General features: G+C 42.7%; 1 protein-coding gene across 5 annotated transcripts in view; it reads left to right on the top strand.

The window, feature by feature from the left end:
* The first annotated feature begins 1,085 nt into the window (after positions 1 to 1,085).
* The window catches only part of ACSL5 (acyl-CoA synthetase long chain family member 5), a 61,557-nt gene continuing 44,423 nt past the window's right edge, over positions 1,086 to 18,219 (top strand). The window contains exon 1 of one of the 5 annotated variants that reach the window (XM_006153936.3): positions 1,086 to 1,247. Coding sequence is in view for 2 of the 5 variants with exons in the window: in XM_027773990.1 (XP_027629791.1) it covers positions 3,452 to 3,469 (18 nt within the window). In the remaining 3 variants the exon portion in view is untranslated. Of the gene's footprint in view, positions 1,248 to 3,338; positions 3,470 to 9,525; positions 9,546 to 18,219 lie in introns of those variants that run through there. The other 4 variants (XM_006153927.3, XM_027773990.1, XM_027773989.1 and 1 more) reach the window with 4 other exon arrangements.

Genomic DNA, 18,219 nt, shown 5'->3' with positions numbered 1-18,219 from the left:
CAGCAGGAAGTGGTATTGGCTTCTGATTTTGATATTGGCCACCTGGCCAAATGTAGTAAGAAGAAACCTAATGCAGTATTTCCTCGAATTTCTGTAAGCATGGTACTCAGAAAATGTTCATGTATCTAAGGTCTACTGGTGGTTAGATGTCCTCTGATCAACTGGGCAGTCCTATAAAGGAGCATAGAAACCAGAGTGGTTGACTGTGGCCCTGGGTCACATTCTGGCTTGACAACTAACTGGTGGTAATTCTAGGAGACTTCTTTCATCTGAAAAGGTCTCATTGGTCTCACCTGTAAAGTGAAGGTTGAAGTCAATCTCCAGAGACTCTTCCATCTCTATCCATTGTTCTTGTTCAGTAATGATGCTTTGCAGTCTTAAGATTTTGGAATCAACAGTGGTGACTAGTGACTTCAAAATGGAAAAAAAAAAAGAGAGTAGGATAGACTAAGCAGTAATATAATAGCAATTCCTTAAATGCCTTGCTAGCCTGTGGAGGGTGGAAACTGTATCCATGATCCTATGTCCTAGATATGGTGCACATAAGCTTGTCCTTCAGTCTAGACTGCAGACTTTAGATTAGTTTGACTTATTTGGTTATCCTGGAGATGATCTCATTCTGGAGAGGACTCCTACCCCTTGTAGAAAAAGGGCAGTCTCCAAACACAGACCTCTGCTAGGTCTCCATCTTAAAGTTATAGCTTGATCCAATTGGAGTGGCTTTTCATTGTTCTTTCATGGCAAACTCATGGAGGGTTTTTTTTCCCCCTCTTGTTATCTAGATTTTTCTTTCTATAGCAATCTCGAGGAGCGTGCCAAGAAAGCAGATGCAAAGCACTGTCTACCCCTTTCCCTTCCCCTGAGGAAAGAGCTTTATAAAAGGTTTCTCTTGTTAAACTTTTGCTTTCTGAGCTGAGTGCTGTCTTTTTTTTTTTTTTTTTCCTCATAAGCCTATTGCATAACAATCTCTTGTTTTAACCTCTTTCCAAATTCTGCACTTCTCACTGTCAGAGGTTACTATGAGTGTTTGAACAGGTAACTTCTACCTTTGAACCTCTATTGCAATAGGTTCAAAGTTTCCAGGGGAGCTTGTTGGCACTCTTGGGACAGGACACAGTGGCTTCAGCTGTGGTTCAGTCACAGGAGCTGAGGGAAAGGCAGGGGTGCCTGAATGTGCTGCTAAACTAATCCAGCCAGCTGTGAGGGGAGCATTCCCTGGACCTAGGAAGGGAGAGTATTCTTACCAGGTAAGCTGCAATAATACTGCCTACTCTAGACTTAAAAGATCTATGAGGATGAGGTGAAGGGGGAAAGGTGGGACCGTCTATTCTTAGCCTGAGGCTCTTTTACAATGTGAAATTGCATTCAGTTAAGTAGTAATCTCAGCTGACCTGTGTGAAAGGTGAAGAAAAGATCAATTTGCAAGAGGGTGGTGATATCTGAGCCTTCTGAATGCTAGCAGATGGAACTGAAAGAGAGCATTAATTCAACTACAGGTATGAAACAGATGATTCACCTTTCAGGGTTAAAGACAATATTGGGATATAAGTCACCTCCATCTTCCATTCTGAAATATCTCTCTTATATGATTAGAAGAGCCATTCATGAGCTGCTGATGGCAGAGATTCCCACTTGGAACAGAACAGGGAATTTTAGCAAATACTCTATTGAGTGCTGGGGACTCTACGAGGTACATAATATGTGTTACTTCATTAGCTCCTCACCTCCTGGAGGGTAGATGGTATATCCCACTGCATAGATAGATAAATACAGTGCCCCTGCACTGTTAAATATTCTTTCCTGGGCCACACAGCTAGGAGGTGGTGTGGCTAGGATTTGAGTCCTGATTGGTGTGTCTCTACAGCCTGCTTCATATGCAGAATTCCAGTATGTTACTAAAACCTTTCTTGACTCCCTGCACCCTTCAGGGTGTCAATCATGAACACATGGGACTGGATAAGAATGTAACTCTGATGAGATTGTAGAACAACCTAGACCTTTCTGAACTGAAGCGTTCAATCCTGGACGAGATGAAATGAAATTAATCCTTATTTTATCCCTGCCCTGAGCTCTTCCTCGGCTTGGTAAAGATGGTACCCAGTGAAGAACCCAGCAGTATCAGCGTAGTTGAGGCTTGACCCTTATTCTGCTGTCCTCTGGAGGAAGTCACCTCTTGAGGAGCTGAGCTCCTGAAACAAATCAAAAGCCAAACAATTCCTACAGCCATGAAATGACCCAGAAGATGGAATGCCAGGGGGCCTACCCTTTATCTTCCCATTCTTCATCTTTCTCCTCTGATAGCGGGGGCTCCCATGAGGCCAAGAGATCAGCTCTTACACTCTGTGTGGGAGAGTGTGGGACTGTGGTGCCACTCACTCCAGATTTATAGGTGAAGGTTTTTAAGAACTCCTCTCTATAGACAGAACAAATCCTAATCTAGCTGTAATGAAGAGTCAGGCTCGGGCTGAATTTACCGTGAGCCTTCTTGGAGGGATCAAGTCTGGGGAAAGTGTTGCTTAACTCCGGGGTGACTGTGAGGCGGCAGTACACAGGGAGGCAGGAAGGAAGGGGCAGGAGAACTCATTATTTCTGCTTCCGAATCTGAAAACAGCAGCTCTGGTGTCCTTCCGTGGACACAGCCTTGGGAGAATCAAATGACAGTACTGCAGGTCCTGGTCATATCGAGCCGTAAGAGAAGTGGCAGAAAACATTTTTAACTTAGATTTTGAGGTGTGAACATTTGAGCCGCTGTAGCCAAGAAAAAGAAATCATGTGTGGAATGACTCGCTTCCCGTAGTTCCTGACTTGTCTGTTTATTGTGCTGGCTTTGTCAAAACTGCTTAGGGAATGGTCAGGCAGCTCTGGAAGTGGAGACAGGAGCTTCTGGAGAAGAGAACAGAGGGTCCCTGTATGGCCCGAGGGCTGAGGTGCCCTCTAGCTGGTCTGGCCTGTTCTGCGAGTCCAGCAGGGAACAGCAAGTGTCAACTCTGCCTCTCTGACGCTAGTGGTCTGAGGGGACACCCCAAGTCAGTTTCGTCTGACTCTATGTCTCAGTTTGGAGGTGATTGGTCAAAACAGGACAGGGTGAATGGTGTTGATTGATTCAAGCTGGCTTTTGTTTCAGCCCTTGAGGACCGTGGGGTTAAAGGCTTTGAAATGAGCCAGGGTAGATTTGGCGGCTTCTTCCCTGGTCAGAACGCTTCCACTTTCAGTTGTGAAAGAAAAACCAGGAAGTGAAGTCTCCGAGCACGTTAGAAAGCCCGGCCATTGCCTGGCTGGGAACTCAGAGCAGGGCAGAACTGGGGGTGCTCTGGGCTGTGGCTGTTTGCCTGCAGGGATGCTCTGAAGTCATCCGGTCCCTGGAGGAACCCGGGGTAAGGGCAGAGAGACGGGAACTCGTTTGCCAGGAAGAACTCGGAGCCTGGAAGCCCCGCTTGCTGGGAGTACTGAGATGGAGTCCCTTCACAGGGTAAGAGGACATCCAGGGGGTGTTTTCCAGCAAGGGGGCTTGTGAGGATTGTGTCAGAGGCCAAGGGGGGCACCCTGACCCTCATCCTCAGTGAAGCAACTTAGAACAGTCAGCTTGTTAGGTCCCATTTGCACATCATGCTCCCCCACACCCCACCCTGGAGGACTGTAAGGGACACCTCTAAGCCTCTGTGTCAGAAGGCGTGAGGGGAAGGGGAACATGGAGCATGGATCAGTCTTTCTCCTGCTGCCTGGCTGGAGGGAAGGAGAACCACAACAGAGACCTCTCTTATGGGCCCCAGCATTTGCCTTAGCTCCCCCGTGGTGGCCGGGAGTTTGTCTCCAGTGTTCACGTTGGGCTTCCATTCTTTCCTATGGTAAGAGCTGACGGGGGAGACATGTGAGAACGACTGTTGGAATAGTTTTTGAATGAAATTGGACCTATTTTAAAGGGTAGGGCCTCAGGTTATATCTAAGATGAATGTGAAGGACCTTCAAGAAGTCCCAGGTTGGGGCTTGGTAACTTCTGTGCCTATCAACTTTATTTTGGTAGTCTGCAAAGTAGAATTGAATCTATAGTTCCAACTTACAGGTGACAGTTATTCTGTAACAGAGGCAGAATCAAAAGAAAAGAAAATAACAGACTTAATTAGTTAAAAACAAGCAGCGATTGGTTGAGTTGAGCCCACTCTCTGTATTCTAGCATGGAGTCACCCTATGGTGATCCCCTTCTACTGACAAGTAATTGAGGTGAACAGAAGAAGCACGGAATAAAGTTTCCTAGACACAACTTATGTGATTGCCATTAATAAAATGAAAAAAAAAAACTAAATAAAATGAGAGTCATAAATACAGATGTCTAAAGGACAGGTAGATAATACAGATAAGTAAAGTAGATGATATCTAATAAGATGCTGGTAGTGGGGACTCCAGCAAAATTCAGGGCAGGTATGCCCCCAGATAAATGCATTCTGATTTAATTATGTTATAAAAATACTGTCCAAATCAAACAGAATGTATGAGCCAAGCATTTGACCAGGTCCTGACCTAATATATAAAGTAGTCTTCTCTCCCAGGGTATACTTTTATTTTATTTATTTATTTTACTTTTTTTTGGAGAGGTTTTTGCTATAGGGCACGTACGCTCACCAGACAGACAGAGAGAGACAGAAAGACAGAAAGAGAGAAATCACCCCCCAAGGGGGATAGCCACGCCACAATCCCTTCTCCTCCATTCTCCTCTCGGGATTCTGGGCACATACGCACACACGCCCAGCATGAGTTTAAGCCACCGGGTCTGGGACTCAAACCACAGTTGACAGTGTGGCAGTCCAGCGACACAGCCATTACACCAACTGCTGGTCCCATTTTATTTATTTAAAGAATTATTTTATTTAACTTTATTTATTTGTTTATTTTTAATTTGATCAGAGAGAGAAAGAGAAAGAGGGAAAGTGAGAAAGCAAGCCGCCAGGTCCAGGATTCGAACCGCAGTCGGCCATGTGGGAGTCCAGCACCCTTAGTCACCGTGTCACCTGCTGCCCCACCCAGGGTATATTTTAATTTCTTGAAGGTAAAGACATCCACAATGATACTAGTGTGTTGATACAAATCTAAGTACAAGACACAGCAAGGCCACAGGTACTATATATAAGGAAGCTGGAAATCAAGGGAGGAGAGAGAACTGTGAATGGAGAGAGGAAAGATGAAGTCAGTGAATTACCAGCACGTAGTAGGTATTCATTTAATCAAGACAGTCTTTCTGAGATGGATAACTTTACAATTTCACGTTTGAGAATGTAGGTTGAAGGGACCAGCAGTTAGCATAATGGCTATGTCGCTGGACTCCCATGTAGTGAATCACAATTCGAGTCCCAGACCCAGTGGCTTAAATTCATGCTGGGCGCATGTGCATGCATGCCCAAGATCCCGAGAGGAGAATGGAGGAGAAGGGATTGCGGCATGGCCATCTCCCCTGGGGGTTGATTTCTCACTTTCTGTGTCTCTGTCTCTCTCAGTCTCTCTGGCAAGCACACGCACCCTACAGCCAAAACCTATCCAAAATAAAAGAAAGAAAGAAAAGAAAATGTAGGCTCAGAGAGGTGAAGCAACTTACCTAAGGTCACAAAGCAAGCACACTGTTGCACTAGGATTAAAGCTGCAGGCAGCCTGTTGCTAAAAACTGTCCTTCTTTCGCCTATGTGTAGGATTGGCCTTCCTTCAGATTTCCTTGAAAATTTAATTTGTGAAAATACTTTCATGAATCTTAGCAGGTATTGAGTTCACATATTTATTACATACTTTCCGGGTTGACATTTTTCTAGAACTGCAAATATTGTAGCTCCCATTCTTCAACATTTTCTGTAGGTCAGCATAGTGCGCAGTGTTTCATAGAGCTTCTGTCTTTTGTTTTTCAAAATTGTCCTAGAAAGTAGGTACTTATTTGGGTCACTGGGAAAGTCATGATGCATTTTTGCATAGAAAAACATAAAAAATTTGTCACAACTTTCCAAACAACCTAGTAGTTTCACAGATGAGAAAACTGAGGTTTAGCAATAAAGATATTGGGGGACCAGCAGGTGGTATGGTGGTTAGGCACTCAACGCCCGCCTGGCTGACTGCGGTTAGAATCCGAGACCCAGCAGTTTAAAGAGCACACTGGGTGCATGTACATGCATGATCAAAATCCCAAAAAGAGAATGGAGGAGAAGGGATTGTGGCATGGTCATCCTCCTTGGGGAGCAGTTTCTCATTTTTCCTCTCTCTGGCAAGTTCATGCACCCTATGGCAAAACCTAAAATAATTAATCAATCAATCAAAAAAATCTAAAAGAAGAAGCAAAGACATTGAAGACATTACAAATAGACTGGATCTAGAATTTGAACACTGGCTTGCTTAGCTCTGAAGGTGAGCTGTGCCTCAGTTTCCGATAAGTCTAGTTTAGTGCATAGGCCAAAGAATTAGAAACTGGAAGAAATTTTTCTTCTGAGAATTTTCCCATCTCACATGCATAGATAGAAAGCAGATTGGTGATTGCTAGAAGTAGGGAGGAGGGAGAAATGGGGAGCGACTGCTTAAAGGGTACAGGGCTTTCTTTAGGAGTAGTGAAAATGTTTGGAACTACAGTTGTTTAACAACAGAGATTCATCCTGAGAAATGTGTCATTAGATTATTTCATGGCTGTATGAACAGCCTAAGTGTACTTAAACATAGAAGGTGTAGCTTGCTATCGCTCCTAGGCTACAAAGCTGTACACAATACTGTAGGCAACTGTAATACAATGGTAAGTATTTGTGTATCTAAACATAGAGAAAAGGTAGCTAGCAGATGACATAGTGGTTACGTCACTAGAGTCCCACATGGCCAACTGTGGTTCGAGTCCTGGACCTGGTGGCTTGAAAAATCATGCCAGGCATGTGTGCATACGTGTTCAAGATCCTGGGAGGAGGATGGAGGAGAAAGGATTGTGGTATGACCATCCCCCTGGGGGGGGAGGGTGATATCTCACTTGCCCTTTCAGTGTCTGTGTTTCTTTCTCTCTCTCTCCTGTGAGTACATGCACCCTAAGAAAAAAAACTAAAAAATATTTAATAATAAGAAAAAAGAAAAGAAAAGGTACAATAAAAGTACAGTACAAATGAGGAAAAACATATAGGGCACTTAGCATGCAGGGAGCTTCCAGGACTAACAGTTGTTCTGTGTGAGTCAGTGAGTGAGTGGTGGGTGAATGTGAAGGCCTAGGACATTACTTCATACTACTGACAGCTCCATAAATGTACACTTAGACTACACTAAAATTTATTTTAAATGATCGATCTTTCTTCAATAATATATTAATCGTAGCTTATTGTAACTTTTACTTCATAAACTGCTTACCTTTTTAACTTTTTACTCTTATAATAATACAGCTTAAACACAGATGCATTATAGAGCTGTACAAAATAATTTTTTTCTTGGGACTAGCAGTTAGTGTAATGGCTATGTTGCTGGACTCCCACATAGTTGACCACGGTTCGTGTCCTGGACCCAGTGGCTTAAAACTCACACCAGGCATGTATGCGTGTGTGCCCAAGATCCCAAGAGGAGAACGGAGGAGAAGGGAATTGTGGTGTGGCCATCCCCCCTAGGGGTGATTTCTCGCTTTCTGTGTCTCTGTCTCTCTCTGTCTGGCAAGCGCACGTGCCCTATAGCGAAAACCTCTCTCCCCCACCCAAAAAAATTTTTTTTCTTTATACCAATATTACACAAACTTTTTTTATCTTTAATTTTTTTCTGTTTTGTTTTTGTTTTTGTTTTTTGTTGTTAAAAATTAGGACAAAAAACACACACTAGTTTAGGACTATACACTGCACTTCTTGTCCTGCTGGAAGGGCCATGATGAGCACATGATTAAATCAAGCAAAGCTGAAATGATGCAATCAAGAGATTTTGCTGGGCTAGCGGGTAGCATGGTAGTTAAGGTGCTGGACTCCCACATGACCAACCATGGTTCAAATCCCAGACCTGGCAGCTTCCTTTACCTTTCTCTATCTCCGTCTCTCGCTGATCAAATTAAAAACTAATAATAAATGGAATTAAAAAATACAAATTATTCTTTAAAAAAATGGAGGCCTTGCCAAACTCAAGATAGATAAGGCTGTCATTGGCATAATACAGCACAGTTTTATAGTAAGCTTTTTTTGTAAGTAGAAGAAACACCAATAAAAAGTTTAGTAAATACATAGATCAGCATCATGGTTACTTTGTGATCATTTCAAATATTATGGACTGTATATAATTGCAGGTACCACTATACTACTGACAGCACACCAACATCACCAAAACATGTGAGTTATAAGTTGGGCTATGACCCAATGATGGCTGGCATGTCACTAGGCGATAAAAATGTTTTAGCTCCGTGGTAATTTTATAGGACCACAGTGGTATATATAGTCCATTGTTGACCCAAACATCATTATATGGGGCATGACTGAAGCTGATAGTTGCACAACATTGTGAAGGTACTAAATGCTATGAAATGCTTACTTTAAAATAATTATTTTTTTTTAATAGAGCACATGCTGGAGAGAGACAGAGAGAGAAAGTGAGAAATAAACCCCCAGGAGGGATGGTCATGTCATAATCCCTTCTCCATTTTTCTCTCAGGATTTGGGGCACACATACATGCATGTATGCATGCCTACACACGTGCCTGTCATGTTCTTCAAGCCATTTTATATTATGTGAGTTGCCCACTCAGGCAAGTGAATTCCCAAATTAGGATTTGTTAGTTTTTTAGAAACTAGCAGTGTAGTGTCTATTCCTATCTATCTTGAATGCCTGGCCAGCAGATGTCCTGAATTCCCATTTGGGGTGCAGCCAGAGGTGACTCTCATGCTGGGCAGCATGTGAAGGCAATGTGTTCCCAGCAGCCACGGGTTCAGCTATCATTGCTCTGCCACTTTCTGCTGTAAATGCATCTAGGTATGTCTCTCTCCTGCATGACCACATACCCTGATGTCAGAAATGCAGTGTGTCACTAGCTCTTCCACCTGATGCAGGGCCTGACTCACTCTGGGTTCTCAACTCAGCTCGTCTGGATAAATACACAATTTTTGGAGTTTGGTAGGTCAGACAGGCCATTTACTATAGTGGCCAGGCCATGGTATCAATCCTCTTCAGGGAAGCTAGTAGTAGACCTCTCGGTCTATATTGGTTATTCTATTCTAAGAGTTATGAGGCTATGAGTGACTTGTGGAAGGATGTGGGGTGGGCAAGGAGAAGGCTGGGTCAGAGATAGACCATGTCTTCTCCTACTGGAAGCACTCTATTTAAATGAAAGTGAAAAGTTACTGAGTTCTTGGCGCATAGTTGAGGGGCAATTACAGTAAGATTATCTCTTCTCTTTTGGAATGTCTCACAATATCTGATATTGACAACGATTTGAGAAGTGTAGCAAATAGAAGAAGGGAAAGGAAGCCAGCCTTTATGAGGACTTTGCATCTACCCAACAGTACGCACACACAATATTTCTTCTAAATAAGAATCATCACCTGTCCCTTCTGTGTGCAGTTGAGAAAAACTGATGCTCACATCTGGTAAGTGACACAGAGCTCTAGCTCTGGTACCTGGAAAGGCAATAGCCTTGAGAGGTCACCCCAAGAAATGAGACTGTTGGCAATAAAGCTTTCTGTTTGTACTTTGAATCTGGTGACTCTTCACCATGGGCTTGACCAGGTAGTACGAGGGCTGATTCTGCAGAGAACCATGGCAGAAAGGCCTCTTTCACAACCTCTTGGCATCACCCCATCTTTATCCTGGTAGGGGTAATGGAGACTAGCACTTTGTCCAGTCTATCTTGTACAGAGCTGCTTATCAAATCGAGTGGATTTCTGATATGGTTCTCCTTACCTTGGTTCGCTCATAATCCACGTGGTCAGCATAGACTTGTAATGCCCTTTGAGAGTGTTTACTGAGACAAGGTTTTGCTCAGGGCAGGGCTGTTGAACTGTGATTTGTTTGAAGCACCATGGTAGATCAAGGTGGACTATCTCAACCTGAGCTCCAGTGGGATTTGTCACTTCCTGCCATTACCCTATGGTGGTTCAACAACTATCTGATACTATCTTAATGGGTCGAGTTAAGAGGCTGTTGATGTTTGACTTAACAAGGGCTTTCCTGTAAAATACTACTCAACTCAGCTGGCCAAGACCTGATACCACCAAGGCTCTCTGGTGTTTCTGAACTGAAATTACTTCAGTGCTACCATGTCTGCACCAAGCTCCAGATACTGTCTCAGTCATCATTTTTGTAGACCTACTCTCTTTCTTTTCTTCATTCCAACTAATGAGGGACTCTATTCATCAGAAATAACTCTCCACCATTTTCCTTCCCTGAATGTCACACCTGTCTCATTTTAGAGCTGCTAGCCATGTAGGTATTCCCCTTTTTCACTTCCACTTAGGCTCATCCAACCTACTGTGATAACTGGTTTCTCTATGAAGAAAGTGGAAGTAGAGACATAGACAACAGTTGAGCAAGACAGTGGTCCCAGGGCCGGCAGGTGGCATGGTGGTTGAGGTTGTTGGACTCCCACATGACTGACAACGGTTTGAGTCCTGGACCTGGCAGCTTGCTTTTTCACTTTCCCTCTCTCTGTCCCTCTCTGGTCAAATTAAAATAAATAAATACATAAAGTTAAATAATTCTTAAAAAAAAAAGACAATGATTCCATTTGGAATCATAGTTGGGGTCTTATTTGCTATTGGCTTCATTGGTAGGATCATCATTTTTTATTGTTCTTGGAAAATAGATTATTTGCAATAAAATCAGGGAATCAAGGATCACAAACTCTTGAGGTCTATCTTAATGGGTCGAGTTAAGAGGCTGTTGATGTTTGACTTAACAAGGGCTTTCCTGTAAAATACTACTCAACTCAGCTGGCCAAGACCTGATACCACCAAGGCTCTCTGGTGTTTCTGAACTGAAATTACTTCAGTGCTACCATGTCTGCACCAAGCTCCAGATACTGTCTCAGTCATCATTTTTGTAGACCTACTCTCTTTCTTTTCTTCATTCCAACTAATGAGGGACTCTATTCATCAGAAATAACTCTCCACCATTTTCCTTCCCTGAATGTCACACCTGTCTCATTTTAGAGCTGCTAGCCATGTAGGTATTCCCCTTTTTCACTTCCACTTAGGCTCATCCAACCTACTGTGATAACTGGTTTCTCTATGAAGAAAGTGGAAGTAGAGACATAGACAACAGTTGAGCAAGACAGTGGTCCCAGGGCCGGCAGGTGGCATGGTGGTTGAGGTTGTTGGACTCCCACATGACTGACAACGGTTTGAGTCCTGGACCTGGCAGCTTGCTTTTTCACTTTCCCTCTCTCTGTCCCTCTCTGGTCAAATTAAAATAAATAAATACATAAAGTTAAATAATTCTTAAAAAAAAAAGACAATGATTCCATTTGGAATCATAGTTGGGGTCTTATTTGCTATTGGCTTCATTGGTAGGATCATCATTTTTTATTGTTCTTGGAAAATAGATTATTTGCAATAAAATCAGGGAATCAAGGATCACAAACTCTTGAGGTCATAGTGTTCCATACAGTCACCTTACTCTCCTCCAGTTTACAGTGGCCACTCCCTTCTTCAAATTCATGAGCTCATCCCACACATATAATTATTCTGTAAGTCTTTTTCATGTAAGACTCATAAGTCCCCCAAGGGCAGAAGTACCTTCCAAAATGTTTGTCCCTCAACACATGGCACAGCGCTGGACACACAATACAACCAAGAACTTTGTTTGCCTTATTGAAATTAAATTTGTAAGTAAATTAAAAGTGCAAAGAGTGAATATATCCCCCACTATACACATATGAGAGAACTTCAAAAGTTCATGGAAATGTGAAATTAAGAGTATTTTGGGGAAAAATCTTTGAAATTGATGCACAGCACAGCTTTTTTTTTTTCATAATATGCATTTTCCATGAACTTTTTCTTTTTTTCTTTTTTTTCTTTTCTTTTTCTTTCTTTTTTTTTTTTTTTTTGGGGGTTTTTTTTTTTTTTTTTTTTTTTTTTTTTTTTTGCTATAGGGCGCCTGCGCTCTCCAGACAGACAGAGAGAGACATAGAGACAGAAAGCGAGAAATCACCCCCCAGGGGTGATGGCCACCCCGCAATCCCTTCTCCTCCATTCTCCTCCCAGGATCTTGGGCACGTACGCACACGTGCCCAGTGTGAGTTTAAGCCACCAGGTCCGGGACTCGAACTGTGGTCAACTACATGGGAGTCCAGCGACATAGCCATTATGCTAACTGCTGGTCCCTCCATGAACTTTTTCAAGACCTCTCGTACTTCTGTGGTCCATGAAGGGCTGCCAAAGCTGGGTTACACCCCACAGAGCACTTGCCTCAAAGTATTGAGATCGCCTAGGGAATTAGCTTTACTCACGGTCCCAATCTCTCTCTCTGGTGAGCACATGCTCTAAGGCAAAAATCTCTTAAAAAAAAAAAATATATATATATATATATGTTTCATTCTTTCTTTCATGAGTATGAGAGAGATTCTAACTAAAACCAGACAGACCCTCCCAATAGGGCTTTCTTTCTTTCTTTCTTTTTTTTGGAGAGGTTTATGCTATAGGGCGCCTGCGCTCTCCAGACAGACAGAGAGAGACATAGAGACAGAAAGCGAGAAATCACCCCCCAGGGGTGATGGCCACCCCGCAATCCCTTCTCCTCCATTCTCCTCCCAGGATCTTGGGCACGTACGCACACGTGCCCAGTGTGAGTTTAAGCCACCAGGTCCGGGACTCGAACTGTGGTCAACTACATGGGAGTCCAGCGACATAGCCATTATGCTAACTGCTGGTCCCTCCATGAACTTTTTCAAGACCTCTCGTACTTCTGTGGTCCATGAAGGGCTGCCAAAGCTGGGTTACACCCCACAGAGCACTTGCCTCAAAGTATTGAGATCGCCTAGGGAATTAGCTTTACTCTCTACTAGACAAGGAACTATCAGTGTGCTTCCCCCATGTTGAACACACTGCCTGGCACACGGGAGGTGCTTGATTAAACTTAATGAAAACTTGTTGTTGCCCTGCTAGTGGTGTGAAGCCCTGGCTATGGAATTCCTGAGGAAGACAGCTGACTCTGTCCCCCTCTGTGCATAGAAGATACTATGTTCTAGTTCTAGTGGAATTGAATTCTGTTGCCTGTTCCCTTCGAAAGATGCCACCATGATTGCTTTCCTCTGAACTTAGGCCAGCAGTGAGCAAAAGGACAAGGGGACTCACTAAAGGGGGTCTCTACTGTGTCTCAGGGAACATGCCTGGGATAGTAGAGTCCAAAGGCTATGATGGCCTCTGCATGGCTGTGCTCACAGTAGTGGGGAGGACTATCTCAACCTGAGCTCCAGTGAGATTTGTCACTTCCTGCCATCTCTTTTGTCACAGAGATATCCACCAAATTACAAGAAGCCTCCCTGAGACCCAAGCCCAAGCAAAGAGCTCATCCTACTCCACTTCTCACTACCCTCCTGAGCTCTGGTTCATACAGTTTTTCCACTGCAATTTAGCAGCAATAGTAGTATCAGCAGATATGCATTGAAAGCCCTGAGCTTTCATTTGTAGTGTACTTGCTGTGGGCCACGAAGTAGATTTTCACCCTTTTCCTGCCAGCTATCCTACAAATCGGAGCTGTTGGACACAGCCTAACAATGGGGATAGAAAAGGAGATGTGGAAAGTTAATTACACTTAAAAAATTATTTAAACAATCAAAGTGAATCTTCCCATGGTGTGGACATTACTACTCATCATCCTCTCTCCCCCTCAGGTTGTAATAGGGCACCCTTTGGTAACGTTGTCTCCCTGCTCTACCCTGCTCATGTCTGTGGATATGTGGAGAGGATAAGAGCCTTGTCTGCCTGCCTGGGGACAGCCCCTCCTGTATGTGTTTCAGAGCACACTGTGTACCAGGCCCCAAGATGCAGAGAGTGAACCTGGGCCTGGTGACATGGCTGAGGCAGTGGCCTGAGCACCCGGGCACTGGTGAGTGGCTGGGGAATTATCTGCAGGCTCATAGGTCAGGATATTACGCCAGCCTCTCTCCTCAGCTATAACACTTGGAGTAAGTGTTGAAAGATGCCCTTTCCAGGCCCCGTGTTCCTGTGACTCAGCCTTCACCTCTTCTCTGGTTTCTTATCTACTGGAGAAATGAATGAAAATGGTCTCCACCCCTTCAGCTGGTGCCCTGACTGGATTACTCAGTGGCTGAGGAGTGTTTCACATAAAGTCAGGGCTTGGGAATTGCTGTGTTAAAGACAGTTTAGGCAGTGGGAGAGCGGCTCTTACAGAAACAACATGCAGGTATACTCTCAGGTGCCCTTCTATAAAATGCCACCAACCAAGAAGATAAACCTCACAAGTCAGCTGCCCAAGTCGGAGATGGGATAATATGGAGTTAATTCTATTGTTGTTTTTTTTTTTAATGCACATTTTAGATTCAACACAACACATGGTCAAGTGTGACCTTCCCTGTGAGACCTACTCTAACCTCCCTAATTAAAATTCATCCTCTGCTATACCCTTCAATTCTCTTTCCTGCTCTATGTGTTTGATCCATTGTACTATATACTGTAGTTACAGTTAAGGCTTGTCAAACTCAATAAAATACAATTCCACAAAGGCAGCATTTCCACTGTTCCATCCTCAGCCCCTGAACAATGCCTGATGTACAAACTCAGTATCTTTTGGCTGAATGATGGACTACTCCAATTTCCCGGATTATCCATTGATGATTTCTTCTTTGCCATCCATCTTTCCTATGAGGATTATCCTTTCAGAAACACACATGCATCTACAATTCATCACTATTGGAAACATCATACACACTGCCCTTGTGGCTTTTGTTCTTTCTACTTGGCAATAGCATGGGACTTTTTTAGTATCAGTACATACAGATCTACTTCATTCTTTTTAATACCTGCCAAAGAGTTCATGTGTGTACAAGTGCTATAATCCATTTGGTGACTCTCCTATCAAACAAGGCCTACCTATACTCTTAAATTAGGAATAATCCCATAGCTTTAATGGTGCTGAACATAGTAGCTAAGACACGAGCCTATGTGTCAGGCATAGTTCTGAGCATTTTACACATACATTCATTCCTTATTCATGGTGACAGCCTTATGAAGGAGATATTATAGCCGTTTTTTTGTTTGTTCATTTGTTTTTTTAGCTGAGAAACCACACAGAGTTTAAGTTATCTGACCCTGACCCAGGTCATAAAGGAGGTAACCATGCAGGGTTTGATCCCAAGTAGTATAACGCAGGAACCCACATTCCTAACTGGTACTTTACACATTGAGATGCTGTTTATTGAGCTGTTATCTTTTTTGTTTGTTTTTAAATTTGCAATAAGGTACATGAGTTCACTAGGGAGAGGGAGGGAAAGTGAGAATGCACCCCCTAGCGGCAATGGCCATGCTTCAATCCCTTCTCCTCCATTCTCTTGGGATTTGGCCACACAAACACACATGCCCAGTGTGATTCTCAAGCTGCTAGGTCCAAGACTTGAAGTGAGCAGTCAGCCCTGTGGGATCCAGGCACCTTCACCACCCTACCACTAGCTGGCTCCTGAGCTGTTGTCTTTCTACAGAATAAGCTGATGGTAGAACCAACTCCTAGGTCAAAGGACATACATTTTAAGTGGTGGTAGATCAATGGGCACATCTCCACGACTGTTTCTAAAGGACAAGGAAAAGGCATTTCATTTAATTTTGCACTTTTAAAAAATAAGCAAATTTGAGTATCTGTCCCTAATTTTAAGTAACCTGTTTGTTTTGCTGTGAACTTTCTGGTTACATTCTCTGCCTTTGTTTTATTGGGTTGTATTTTGTTTTTAATTGACTTACAAGTGTTCCTTATTAAGGAAATGAACTCTGCTTATGTGGGGTGTTTTGGAGAAGTTTTATTTGTTTGTTTGTTTGCTATAGGGCGCTTGTGCTTGCCAGACAGACAGAGAGAGACAAAGAGATAGAAAGTGAGAAATCACCCCCCGGGGAGATGGCCACACTGTAATCCCTTCTCCTCCATTCTCCTCTTGGGATCTTGGGCACGCACGCACACGCGCCCAGCGTGAGTTTTAAGCCACCAGCTCCGGGACTCGAACCGCAGTCGACTACATGGGAGTCCAGTGACATAGTCATTATGCTAACTGCTGGACCCTGTGGGGTATTTGATATCTTTCCCAGTTTATCTTTTGACATTGTCACTATCTTTTCTGCAAGGCAATTTTTTGTTTGATTTTTATGTAATACAACTTGCCAACATTCTGTTTATAGATTTTAGGTTTTAGGTCACCTTCAGTCTTCTTCACGCCAAGTTTTATTGTTTTTGTTTGTTTTTAATTTCTCTTATACTTTCTTTTCCCCATATACTCTTATGGTTTTTGTTGTTTCACACTTAAGTCTTTGATCCATCTCCAACTTGTTTTTGTTGTAGAAGTATAACAGTAAGCTGCCTTTTATTTTCTCTCTGAATGGTAGCTAGTCATCTCAATACACTTATTGTAAGGGGAAAATTGTTTTGACTTGAAATGTATTTTAGAATATGATAATAGCATCAACTAGCTATCTTATAGGAATTTTGGTAAATAGATTTATCTGTTCAAGACCAATAGAAAACTTCTACATATGGGACCAGCAGTTAGCGTAATGGCTATGTTGCTGGACTCCCACGTAGTTGACTGCGGTTTGCATCCCGAGCCCAGTGGCTTAAAACTCACACCGGGCACGTGTGCGTGCATGCCCAAGATCCCGAGAGGATAACAGAGGAGAAGGGATTGCGGTGTGGCCATCCCCCATGGGGGGTGATTTCTCACTTTCTGTCTCTCTGTTTCTCTCTGTCTGGCGAGCATACACACCCTATAGCTAAAACCTCTCAAAAAAAAAAGAAAAAGAAAACTTCTACATATAGCTCTATAGTAAGTATCCAATTTTTAAAATTATTTTATTTAACTTTATTATTTATTTTAATTTGACCAGAGAGGGACAGAGTTAGAGAGAGAGAGAGAAGGAAAGTGAGAAAGCAAGCCTCCAGGTCCAGGACTCAAACTGCAGTTGGTCATGTGGGAGTCCAGTGCCCTCAACCACCACACCACCTGCCAGCCGCAAGTATTCAAATTGATATTTACTTCTCTGCCACCTCCCCAATTCCTGTTATTTTTCAAAAATTTTCTGATTCTTTTTTCTAAGTTTTATTTTTCCAAGTGAATTTTAGTTAGCTTATTAATTCCAAGAAAATCCTATTAATCTTCATTAGGGTGGTATTAAATGTATCAGTAATATTTAAGGAGAGAAGACCCTTGACTATATTTTATGTCTTCCATTTTTAAAGCCATCTTATTCTTTTCTTTCTTTCAATCTTTTTTTTTTTTTTTTTTTCTGCTACAGGGTGTTTGTGCCTGCCAGAGCCATAGGGAGACAGAGAAAAAAGGCTACAATCCCTTTTCCTCCATCTCTGTCTCCTTTTGGGATTGGGGGCACTTATTCATACACACATGCCTGGAGAATTTCTCAAGCTGCTGAGTCAGGGGCTCAAACTGTGCAGTTAAGTTCATGCCTTAACTGCCAGGCCATGAAACCTGTCCCCTTAACCTTTCATATGTATCATCAGATCTCAACTTTTAAAATATAGGATAAATAAAGAATAATAAAGATATAATGATAAAGATAATAACTGTGTAAAACACAAGATATTCTTAGTTATTCTTATATACACTACTGTAAATGACATCTTTTCCATTATTTTTAAATTAGTTACTTGCATGAAATACAGGAAAGCTGTTGACCTTCTGGTTACCAAATTTGGAATTGACCACCTATTCAATTATCTCAGTAATTATAAAAGTAAAAAGTATGGATTGCTTTTTATTTCTTCAAAGAGTTTTTAGTATTTCTTTCAGCTGGTTTTTGTTTATTTTGCTTGTTTGTTTTTAGAGAAATTTTTGCTATAGGGGATGTGCTCTTGCTGGAGAGACAGAAAGAGACAGAGAAACAGAAAGGGAGCCATCACCCCCCTTGGAGGATGCTATGTGTAATCCCTTCTCCTCCATTCTCCTCTTGGGATCTTTGGTGCCTGCACACATACACAACACACACACACACACACACACACACACACATAAACACACACATGCCTGGCATGAGTTTGAAGTCACCAGGTCCAGGATTCGAGTAGCAGTTGACTACGTGGGAATTCAGTGAT

The sequence above is a fragment of the Tupaia chinensis genome, unplaced genomic scaffold, assembly GCF_000334495.1.
Source record: "Tupaia chinensis unplaced genomic scaffold, TupChi_1.0 Scaffold000392_1, whole genome shotgun sequence".
Lineage (NCBI taxonomy): Eukaryota > Metazoa > Chordata > Mammalia > Scandentia > Tupaiidae > Tupaia > Tupaia belangeri.
Note: the sequence above shows the minus strand (reverse complement) of the source record. Positions and strands in the feature narration are given on the sequence as shown.